The sequence below is a fragment of the Monodon monoceros genome, unplaced genomic scaffold (genome assembly GCF_005190385.1).
Source record: "Monodon monoceros isolate NGI ecotype Baffin Bay Population unplaced genomic scaffold, NGI_Narwhal_1 Super_Scaffold_20, whole genome shotgun sequence".
NCBI classification, from domain to species: Eukaryota; Metazoa; Chordata; class Mammalia; order Artiodactyla; family Monodontidae; genus Monodon; species Monodon monoceros.
Window position 1 is genome coordinate 44,971,011 of NW_021703777.1, and position 11,840 is coordinate 44,982,850.

General features: G+C 42.6%; 1 protein-coding gene across 2 annotated transcripts; it reads right to left on the reverse strand.

Annotated features, from left to right (window-relative positions):
- Window positions 1-709: 709 nt before the first annotated feature.
- On the reverse strand, window positions 710-10,837 carry CCNG2 (cyclin G2). Of its 2 annotated transcripts, none has more exons than XM_029236000.1 (8): window positions 10,618-10,837; window positions 9,513-9,650; window positions 8,726-8,863; window positions 7,000-7,250; window positions 6,729-6,807; window positions 6,529-6,627; window positions 3,807-4,012; window positions 710-2,325 (listed from the first exon to the last, which is right to left on the reverse strand). In XM_029236000.1, exons 2-8 carry the CDS (start codon window positions 9,648-9,650, stop codon window positions 2,202-2,204), a joined length of 1,035 nt encoding a protein of 344 aa, XP_029091833.1. In that variant the 5' UTR covers window positions 10,618-10,837; the 3' UTR covers window positions 710-2,201. The 2 variants fall into 2 exon arrangements, with proteins under 2 accessions (XP_029091833.1, XP_029091834.1); XM_029236001.1 differs by lacking the exon at window positions 10,618-10,837 and adding an exon at window positions 9,735-10,394 and having other exon boundaries at window positions 1,090-2,325.
- Between the last annotated feature and the right edge of the window lie 1,003 nt (window positions 10,838-11,840).

Below are 11,840 nucleotides of genomic sequence, written 5' to 3' on the forward strand. Positions count from 1 at the left end.
AGAAAGGAGAACATATGAAGTCACATGTGGACAGATTCACACAGAAAGACCATGTAGTAAGAAAAGCAATAAAACCCTAGAAGAACTGAAGAGGGCTCAAGACTTGCAAAGCCACAAATGACTTTTACAGCTCAACAAATCAAAATCTGAAAGCAGAATATATTGTCTACTATTTGCCAAATTGCTTAATAAGAGAGGGAGGGTCATTCAAGCAGAGATTCTCCACTAGGAGGGTAGGAAAACATGTCCCTATTACCAGGGGAGAAGAGGTATTACATGAAAACCATATTCTGTATATCTCATTTTCTAACCAACTAGAACAAACAAAGGTCTACAAAACCAAACTAGATAGGGAAACCCATGCAAAAAAAAAAAAAGGGTGGTGGAGGCCACCACTTGCAGATCAAGCCTAAAGCTTGGGGAAAAAGATCCAAAGAGCTAGAGGCTGGCAATGTCCAGTCAAAGCTAACTCCCCTAGTGCTTATTCACCAAGCAACCTTCTGAAGAGAATTTGGCTTGTCTGTAGAGAGAGAAACTGTACTAACCTGCCAACGTGAGTATTCTGGTCTACTTGATACTTTTTGGCTTTCGCTATAAACTAATAGGCATTCAGGTTAATATGTCACTCTTTTAATATGAGTACACCCCAGAGAGAGGTCAACTCTCCAGTGACAGATTCACTTTCAGTATCTCCAAGGCTCAGGGCCAAACTGCAGTGAGGAAATACTACCTGGAGGACTTCTGGTAACCAGAGACAGGGCTTATCCTGGAGGCGCTCCAGCCTCACTTCAAGCCTCCCCTCTGAAATACAGCAAGCACCTTTTCTTTTTCACCAAAAAGGTAAAAATTAAAATGTGACTGTAAACAGGAGTACAATTCATTAATATTTTTATTTTGAGTTGTAATCTATTATTACTCCAAAAAGATTCACTTCAAAAAACATCCGATGGATGCTGACTTACCAATAAAAAAGTAAGTCATCGTTATATGATTTATAATACAGAATACACAATAAATTATATTTACATGCAACGACTAGACTATCACACACACGGTAAAAAAATACAGGATTTTTATGTACATTTTTAAAGATTTACATTTTCATATACAGTTTATAAAGTTTAAAAAAATTCTCTGTACAAAATCTCACGTGTACAGAGTTTATAAATCCCTATTCTTATGGCTGTACCACCACACAGATACGCTTAAAACTATAATACTACAAACACTTAGGTTTTGTTTTTTTTTTTACACTTCATATTCAGTCGTGGCACCCATGTACAATACCATTATTTTTGAAACGTGAATTACAAAGGAAATACAATGTAATCATGCAGACTTTTTTAATAGAAGAAAATGAGACAAAATGTGCTATTAGGTCAACATTTATCAATTCCATAGTTACCTAGTTCTGTTCAACTTGCTGCACTGCTCTCATACAGGTACATGCAAAACTAGATTATGGATTGTTTTAAAAACATTAAAATAATACTATAGTCTGACAACACTTAATCATTAGGAATGCAACTATCCAACAACCCTAGTCTGTTGCTTATTTCTGTTTTGGCAGAAACCTCAAAGAAATGAAGATATTACATACTAAAATTCACAGAAATGTCAACATTATAATTCCTAAGTTTCTAGAGTCTGCATCAGATAGAACACTGATCATTTAAAACAAACAAACAAAAAAAAGGTTTTTGACATTTAAGAGTATATTCTCTGCTCTGAGAATGGGGGGGAGAGAGAGAGATCTAAGATAAACCATTACAGGATTACCCACTGTCCCTGCTAAGGAAGCACTTGCACACTCCCAATCTGTTTCAGTAAAGACACCTGAAGGCTTTATAAAAAAGTTGACGCTACACTATTCAACTTTAAAAATCTTCTTGAAAAGTAACAAATTGAAGGTATCAGCACCTTCCCTCCTCCCCCACGTAGCTAAAGATCAAGGAGAAAAATAAAGTGCCAATGTCTGAAGTATGGTTAATTGTTTAAGAGGCACTAACCCATTTGATGGCTTAGGATTAAATATGAAAATAGGCCAGATCTGATCTGAATAATAAATAGAAGGTAGGTATTCCAGAGTCTATGCAATTCCTGCCTAGATGGGGGCTGCACCAGGAAACTACCTACTCCCCCATTTATTGCTTTGAAACCTGTACACACACTTTCATTTTGGACCCAGAACAATGAGATTTCTAAGACGGAAAGCACAGTGTCTGTGCCACTTTGAAGCTGAAGAAGAAAGTGCACTCCTGACCACTGTGAGGGGAGCTGCTGAGGCTCTCTTCTCCACAACTCATATCTTCACAAGAGTCCTCGCTAAAAGGAAAAACAGAGAGAAGAGGATCCCATCATTTAAAACACGTCTAAATGTCGTACAGGCAAAATTAAACTGCTGAACAAGTAGCTCTAGTCTCAGGATTTTTACATTCAAAATTTAAGCTCTACAGAGACAAAATTTAACTTAGAAGGACTTCCTAAAGTGAAGTGTATTGTAAGCTCCTTAGAAAATACAGATTTGCTTAAGAGGTTTAAACAAATTACCACTTGCCAAACTATTATTCTTGTACCAAGTAATAACTCTGTCAGCAATAACTATAGAATTCTAAGTACTTTAAATCCAGTAAATGCAAACTAATGACAAAGATCTCCTATCACATGGTTTTGATGTCTTTCTTGCATCAATAATTGCATCACTGAACTTCTCAAATATCAAACTAAGAAACCAACGAGCTAGAAAAGTGGAACTTATGGTCTCTTCTCCCTACAGCATAAAACGGTGAAATTAAATAAAATTCAATAATGCACTTTACTAACAAAAATAAACTCTGAATAAGACAACGGCATTTGACAAAACTAAAAATCTCTACAGAACTCTGCTGCATCAGTGGTGGTAGTTCCCTTTACTTTCAAGTCATTTAACCCGCAGCCTCTTTCCATAGGACCATTATAGAAATTCATACTAATGTTAAAAAACCCGGAATGCTGTTTTTTTAACTAAACTATTTCAAAAAGCAAAAAAGATGGGAAACAACCAGTTTTTTCAAACAGGAGCAGTGAAATAAGTCAGAGAACAACAAATACTGTATGATCTCACTTACATCTGAAAACACGAAACAGAACTCACAGGTGCAGAGAACAGATGGGTGGCTGCGGAGCTGGGGGGAGGGGGTGGTAGGTGAAGGTGGTCAAAAGGTACAAACTTCCAGTTATAAGTCCCGGGGAGGCAATGACGTATAGGATGCTGGTTTTTGTTGTTGTTGTTTTGTTTTGTTTTTTTAATTTTTATTTTATTTATTTATTTTTGGCTGTGTTGGATCTTCGTTGCTGCACACGCGCTTTCTCTAGTTGCAGCAAGCGGGGGCTACTCTTCGTTTAGGTGTGCAGGCTTCTCATGGCGGTGGCTTCTCTTGTTGCAGAGCACGGGCTCTAGGAGCACGGGCTTCGGTAGTTGTGGCTCGCGGGCTCTAGAGTGCAGGCTCAGTAGTTGTGGCGCACGGGCTTAGTTGCTCCGCGGCATGTGGGATCTTCCCGGACCAGGGCTCGAACCCGCGTCCCCTGCATTGGCAGGCGGATTCTTAACCACTGCACCACCAGGGAAGCCCCTGTTGTTGTTTTTTAATAAAGAAAAAAAGTGGGGAGGGGGAGCACACTTCCAAACTATTGCCTATTTTAATAAAACTACTTCTGGTTAATTTTCTTACCCAAAGAAATGATGCTATCAGAGGTAGGGGCTCTAATACACAAAAATCAGTAAAATTTAGTCTGGGGAAGTGTCATTAGTCAAGGAACCTGCTTACCTTTCACTTTCATCAAAACACCCCACCTCCGGTATTGTGGGCAACTCAGGAACACTATAGTAGCTATTATGGAGGTTCTGGGCTGTGCGCCTTGAAACAATCCAAACCAACTTCTTAAGGTCTGGTTTGCAACATTCAGGAGAAGAATATTCAGCTAGGCATTTAGAAACTAACTCCCTCCAGTAAACAAACTCGGAGTCATTAACCTGAAAAAAATATTTAAATGAAGAGGTTATGACAGCGGTTCCCAAACCTTGCTGCACCTTGGAATCACCTGCAATCCTTAAAAGACACCTGGCTCCCACCCTCAGATACTCTTATTTAATTGATATGAGGTGTCATCTGGGCATCGAGGGTTTTTAAAGCTCCCCAGGTGATTCTAATGTCCAGTCAAAGTTTGGTAACCACTGCTTTAGGGGAGGAGCACCACAGGTATAAATCGTTTACATAGGATTCAATACAGAGAATACTCTGCCTGTCTTAAGAAGGCACACTCACCTAAAAACACTAGGTCTGTTAATAAATCAATTATCAAGTATATACTTTGACAGTCGCAATGCAAAGGAATTTAACATAACTTATGTTTCTGTAACATAGCATGACTTGGATTGCTAAAATACGTATTTACATTAAGACACCAGATATATGCAAATGGAGAAGTTGGCAGTGTGAGAGAAGAGGAATTCCCCCAGAAGGGCACAGTTCCTCCACCACTGGGGAGTGCCCTAATTTATTTCATGGAATCAATTTTCACCGAAGATGTTTCCAGATGACATTATTATAAAAGGTTTAGATTCAAACTAGTAAATTCGTGATTAAAACAAAAGCTGGAAGTTACGTATTAAAACACAATGCTTCACGTTGCATGTACTTGACCACAAAACAGATCATGATTTTATATCATCTTGGCCTCCATTTCCACCTAATCCAGTCACATCTTAATCCCCTGGTAGCCTGGCTTCTACCACTCTCTTATTCTCCTGACATCACTTCCTACATCCCCTACGTGGGGAAACTGCCAACACTGAAAACCCAGAGTTTTAATCAACCGCTAAGCAAAGGACTCCCCAAAATTTCTTACGGTTTCAACTATTATTTCCTCATGGGAAATTGCTAATCTCAATCTCCAACTATAATTTATCTGGAGTTTTTAGTCCAGACTGCCAAGTATCTGCTAGACATCTACCTATCTGAAAGGTATACAAGTACCTAAAATCATACTTCTTTGATCACAGTTAACTTCTCTCCAATTTCCCTCAATGGTACCAATATTCTCTCCACCATTAGGTCCAAATCTTGGTCATTCGTGACTCTTTGCCTCATTTCCATGCTTGGCCTCTAAAAACCACTGAGTTGGGTGTACTACTTCCTGCTTGTGACTATCACCTAGATATTCTATCTAAAAACCTACCCTAAAATGATTCCCAAACCCTTCTAGTCCACCATCTTCCTAGCCGTAAGCCTTTGCTGCCCAAACTTCCACTGTCTAAGATTGTTTTGGTAGAACCAGGTTCCAAGTCATTGTGCCTCTCACAGTCTACCCTACTTCTCTGCTAACCAAATCCCGAACTATTGCCTATGTTCAGACACAGACCCTACAGGACTGCGACACAGACAGTAAATGACAGAACACCCTGCTTCGTGTTCAGTTCCACACTTCTCCAACTAGACTATCAGTGTAAGAAAAAGGACTGTGCTTATGTTCGGTTTACACCTCTTTATGATTGAAAAAACTTATCAGGCTAGCCTGACAAAGGAGTTTGAAAGAAAAACATAGCCAGGGCTTCCCTGGTGGCGCAGTGGTTGACAGTCCGCCTGCTGATACAGGGGACACGGGTTCATGCCCCGGTCCGGGAAGATCCCACATGCCGCGGAGCGGCTAGGCCCGTGAGCCATGGCCACTGAGCCTGTGCATCCGGAGCCTGTGCTTTGCAACAGGAGAGGCCACAACAGTGAGAGGCCCGTGTACCGCAAAAAAAAAAAAAAAAAAACATAGCTGATGTTATCTTGGTAATGCTACCAAAGGGACGATGACTCAGTCCTACAGATGTAATGGGATGCCATTCGTGCATTTACTAACTCTACTTCTTAATATGCGTTTTATTTTTTAATAAATTTATTTTTTATTTTTGGCTGTGTTGGGTCTTCATGGCTACACACAGGCTTTCTTTAGCTGTGGCGAGTGGGGGCTACTCTTCGTTGCAGAGCACGGGCTTCTCATTGTGGTGGCTTCTCTTGTTGCGGAGCACGGGCTCAGCAGTTGCGGCTCGTGGGCTCTAGAGCACAGGCTCAGCAGTGTGGAGCATGGGCTTAGTTGCTCTGCGGCATGTGGGATGCTCCTGGACTAGGGCTCGAACCCGTGTCCCCTGCATTGGCAGGTGGATTCCTAACCACTGCGCCACCAGGGAAGCCCTTAATACGCACTTTACAACAACGTGCATGGGGCAATGTAGACCGCTGTATTACCAACTGGCAAGAAGACTACAGAAGGGATGTCTAAATGCAGAAAGAAGCTAGCCTAAGTGACCGGGTTCCCTTCCATCTTAATACTGTCTGGGCTGAAGCTGCATTTGTAGAACATCAACACTTAAGATACAAGAATAAATGAGTAACAGTTAAGAGCCCCATAAAGTGTTACTTAATGATTAAGTCACTACAGAAAAGATAAAATAAGACACTAGGACAAAACTTGCTTTAAAGAATAAGTTCTGAAGATATTTACCTTGGAATGTTTTTTAACAAGCAGGAGAATTTCCAATAATTCAATGGATTTCAAAGTTTCTACTTCCAAATTGAGAAGGCACAAAGCTAATACAGATGGCTACAAGAAAAAAAAGAAAAATAATTTTTTTAATTCAAAATGGAAACTGCGGGGGGGAAAACAGAAACTGTGAGATATATATAAGAAAGAAATTGACTTACTTTTGCTTTTGAAAAGATAAGTCGGCAGCAGCAAGCTTTCAGCTGAGCTTCCAGTTTATCAAGGCTCAGTATTTCTTTCCTATACAATGAAAAGAAAGAACAAAATATTTATTTATTAAACTTCTAAAGATTTAAACAATTCTAAGGACTTATTAAAAGTCCAAGCTGAAAGTTTGGAGCAGGTAAAAACAAATTTCACTAGAGTTCTAATTCTTTACTGTTACTTATAGCAATGCTCAAGTAGAAAATCTTAATTTTTAATCCCGCCTACCTTTCTGAAGTATGACAAAGTACTATAGTATGGTATAAGTGCAAAAAGTTTAAGGCAGTAGTAGCTTCCAATTCATAGTGCAATTTTTCTGAAATGATTTTTTCCATCCGTTTTATGTCAGAAGCAGTACATTTACATTGGCTAATCCGGATTACATCAAGAGTAGATGGAATATTGCATTCTTCTTCAACTATTCTAGCAGCCAGCAAAAAACAACAGACTCCAATGCAGGACAAATGTTTAGGTTTCACCTGAAAAACAAAGAACAAAACATTTCTTCCAACAATTGTCACTTTAACTTAGCAAAGCACACACTTAAAAGAATATTGTAAAAAAAAAAAAAAAAAGAATATTGTAATGAGCCCCTATTCTTAAGACAGAACACAATCAAGCTGCTTCCCCGCACTTACCCTTACACACAGTTATACTTAATCGTTTTTACATTTTAAGCTCTCTTAACCTCCCTTTAAAAAACAAAAAAGACATTTTCAGCATTTAAATTACTTAATTTAAATGCAGGTAAAAATTTTTAATGCAAGTTCAAAAGCTAGGTTTCTCACAGTTATACATTATATTTCAAACTTATGAAATTCATAATAGTACAACCTCCCCCCAAATAAATTAAGCCTTCCAACACCAAGAAAATATACTTCTTTGGATATAAAAATAATACATTCATCTTTGTATCTTCTTATCTATTTAAGAATCATCCCATACTTCACTGCAAATTTCCCCAAGAGAGATATTGCATCAGATGTGCAGAGTAGAGCATATGTACAAGCTGCCATGGACAGATGGCTTCCCTTTTCAGTGCCCTGAAAACTGACCCAGCAGCTGACAGCAATCCTACTGGCAGAAGTATCACCACATTTAACAATTACTGGTAATTGTTTTTTTTTTTAATTTATTTTTTATTGAAGTATAGCTGAATTACAATGTTAATTACTGCTGTACAGCAAAGTGATTCAGTTATACCTATATATACACATTCTTTTTCATATTCTTTTCCATTATGGTTTACCACAGGATATTGAATATAGTTCCCTGTGCCATACAGTAGGACCTTGTTGTTTATCCATTCTCTATATACTAGTTTGCATCTGCCAATCCCAAACTCCCACTCCTACCCTCTCCCACTCCCCTCCCCCTGGCAACCACCAGTCTACTCTCTATGTCCCTGATTCTGTTTCTGTTTCACTGATAGGTTCATTTGTGTCGTATTTTGGATTCCACATAAAAGTGCTATCATATGACTTGCTGGTAATTGTTAATAAGGCTGTGGCTCCCTGCTTGGAAAAGATTTCTCATAGTGAAGGCAATAGGTCCCCTTTAACATACTGCTATACTTCCATTTGCCATGTTTCAAGTGTTTAAAAACACCTAGGCTCAACAGAAACATAACAGAAGATGAAAATATGAAAACCTTATTTTGAGAGCTATGTATATAGAAACACCTAAAAAAACAGTAGTCTTCATTTTTTCACATCCTTAAAGAGAAGGTATGTAAGAGGTACAGGAAAACCTAACTTAAGATACAATAATACACTTACTTTTGTAGCCTCTTAATCTGGACTAAAGATCACAATTCCAAATATTAAAAATGTTTATGTATAGTGACATAATTACATTCATTTGCCAAATATTTACTGAAACCTTGTATTCTAGGCATCATGCTAGGCACTGGGTATAAAAAAATGAAGTTTTATTTATAAAAACGATGAAATACCTTCATAAGAGCCAAGAATCTGTCCAAAATATTGACAGCCAGGACAAAAGTTTCAGTGCAAGATCCAAAAAAGTTGGTTAAACTCCTTAAATCTTCTACTTTGGCATTTCTCAATCTTGGACACAAAGTGTTATCATTCTGCAACAAAAACCAAGAGCCAAAGTTTATGACTGTCTTAGAACTACAATGGACAATACACACAGATTCAAATAAGGTAAATTCTTCCCCTGCATCTTCAAGAATACAAAACACTACAATTTTTCAGATACAAAATGTGTATACAACACTGCTTTTTAAAAATATACATCATAAAAGACATTCAGCAATTCAATATAAAGCAAACTGTTGCCACACTTCCAGAGGATAAGAGCAAACATAATTCAATTCCCTTGTAATGGACATCTAGAAGGTTCCTTGCTTGTTTTCTTTAAAAAAAAAAAATCACTTAAGAGCCTACTATACAGAAGTATTGCACAGGCAGAGGGTATTTCCACAAATGACCTGCTCAATTCCCAGGGAGTCTCCCACTCTGAAGCTGCAGGCTGGGGGGGTGCCACATTTGAAGCCACACTTCCCTAGATTTAGTATCACTCTCATTCTTGCTAAGAAACAAAAGCATGACCCTGTATTAAGATTTATCTTAGTACTCTAGGACGACCACTTGTGGTCTTAAGAAACTTTGCAGCCTTTAGTCTAGATTCAACTAAAAAAAAGAAAAAAAAAAAATTAAAGTTATCTGCCCAAGCCCTGTCAGCGACTAGAGCAAGTTATCTTTCCTGGGACTTACCTCCGGGGTAGCCTCGATCAAGCTCAGCCCTTTTTCTCGAGGTTGGAATCTCTGTTCCTGTTCTAGGTAGAGGTTCAACAATCCGAAGAGCTGGACCCCTTCACGACCGGCCAAGTACTCTGCCCCCAAATCCTTCATCTGTAGCAAAGACACCACACACAGTTAGAATGTATCCTGGAGTTGGGGGGGGGGGGGGAAGCACAAAAGAGCTGGGGCCAATACCTCCAGCGAGGGGCGCCCCAGCACACCCCAGAGAAAAGCGGGTGAGGGCACCAGTCACGTCCAGCCGAACCCCGGAGCAATCCTCCCCCACCGCCAGGGAGGTGTGGCAGGGGGAGGGGCCGTGGTCACGTCCGCCGGCTAGCGCTGGGTCAGACCGGCCAGTCCCGGTCTCCCAGCCGTTTCACAAACAGGAAACTGTCCTCTGGCGGCGGTGTCCGGACGGTCCGCCCCACCTGAAGTCGCGGGCGGAGGAGTTTCTGCCCAGTGGAACGCACTGGGGGCTCCGAGGGCAGCGGGTCCGGGAGGTAGGGGCTTTGCACAACGTGGGGGAAGGGAAAGTCTCGCGACTGAACAAAGAACCGGAGGGAGGAGACTCCCGAGCCCCGCCCCTCCCGCGGAGCCCATTTCCAGAAGCCCCTCTCTCTGGAGTCCAGCCCCAAAGCCTTCCCTATCCGCTTCGGCAGCGCCTCCTCTGAACAAAACCCGAGGGGCAGAGACCTAGGTCCCAGAGAGCGCTGGAGTGGCGCGGCCCACCCGGTCGGCAGCCCGCCCCGTGCCCAGACAATACCCTTCCATCCACCGATGCCCTGATTCCGCAACTCTGCGGAGACCCGGAGCTGTCAATCCAAGAAGAACCACCCCAGCGAGCCACCGTGACAAAATGAGGGAGGGGGGGGGGGACACCAAAGAACTGTCTTCAGCCTCCTCGACCCTCCATCCATCCATCCCATCAGCATCTCTCCGCCTCTGGGCGCCCACTGCCCCAGGGCTGAGGGCAGGACCGGAATCGCTCCCCAAGCTGAGGGGTGGGCACTCTGACATCGCTCTTCGCAGTCCCGACCATGAACAAAGAAGCTCCGCGATCCCGGGTGGGCCCACTCACCGTGCTGCAGCCGCGCCTCCACCGGCCCGCGGCGTCACGGTCGGATGGGACTGGGCGCGGCGGGGACGTCCGGACCTGCCTCCGAGGTCAGGCACCCGCCGCCTCAGTGGTGCCCCCGACCGGCATCCGACCCTTCCCCCCTGCCACCGCCGCCTCGGCCTCACAGCCCCGGCTTCATCCCACTCCCCGCGCGCCCACCCTCCGGCTGGGGCGCTGCGCCGGTCCCTCAAGCCCTGCCCCACTATGGGTTCCACCGCCGCTGACGCTGCCACCACCGCGGAGGCCCCAACAAAACCCCTTGTTTTTGTTTTGAGTTTCCGACGCCCCCAAGGGGGCGGGGCACGTGACTCCTCGCGGAGGGATCCGCCGCCTCGTCAACAGACTTTGAAAAAGAGTCCCTCCCCTAAGTGTACGTCTCCAGCCAGCTTTGTGGCCTCGTCAACTCGCCTTTGCTTTACTGAGCCACTCCTCCCTCCCAAGGAGGAGGATGGAATTTGGGCACGGCCTTATTCCTCGATTGATCCTACGGAGGAAGGAAAGGGAGTGATAGGCGTGAGGGGCGGAAGGAGATAGTTTCTGGTCGCTTTGCACCTTTTAAAGGTCCCCGATTTGTTTTGTTTTCGCTGTTTTGAAAAGTCCGCCCAAAGTAGCGGGCTCCCCGATTGGATATCGGTGGGGGGCGAGCAGGATGCTGAAGCTCTGATTCAGTCTCGAATCCGGATTGGCTAACTGATTATCCTTTGAGCCCTCTGATTGGTTTTCACTGTATCCTGCGCTTCTATCTGCCTCAGGGCCTTAGCAACTCTGGTGTCTGAATTGCGCATGCCTGGGTGGACCACTTCGGAGAAATTCACTAACCTGCCCAGGGGTCTGTACCTTCCCACCGCTATCACCAACACTGCCCCCCCGACCCCCCCCAACCCCGGCCCGGTCCCAAGAGAATACCACGCATAGTTCTCACCTCCGAAGAGCTAGAATAGCTAGATAACCTTTGTGACAACTTCTTCCACCACGGGAGGGTTTTCTACGTTCCTTCTTTATTTTGTTCTGCAGGTCAATTTTGCGATAACCAGTCAAGTTATTGTAAAATTTTCGGGGTGCTTACTGAAATATTTACGAGTAAAATGCTATCATCTTTGTATTTGCTTTAAAGGTTACCGACCAAAAGGAAAAAAAAATGCAGAGGAACTGTGAAACAAGATTGGCAAAAAGAGTTGTTGAAA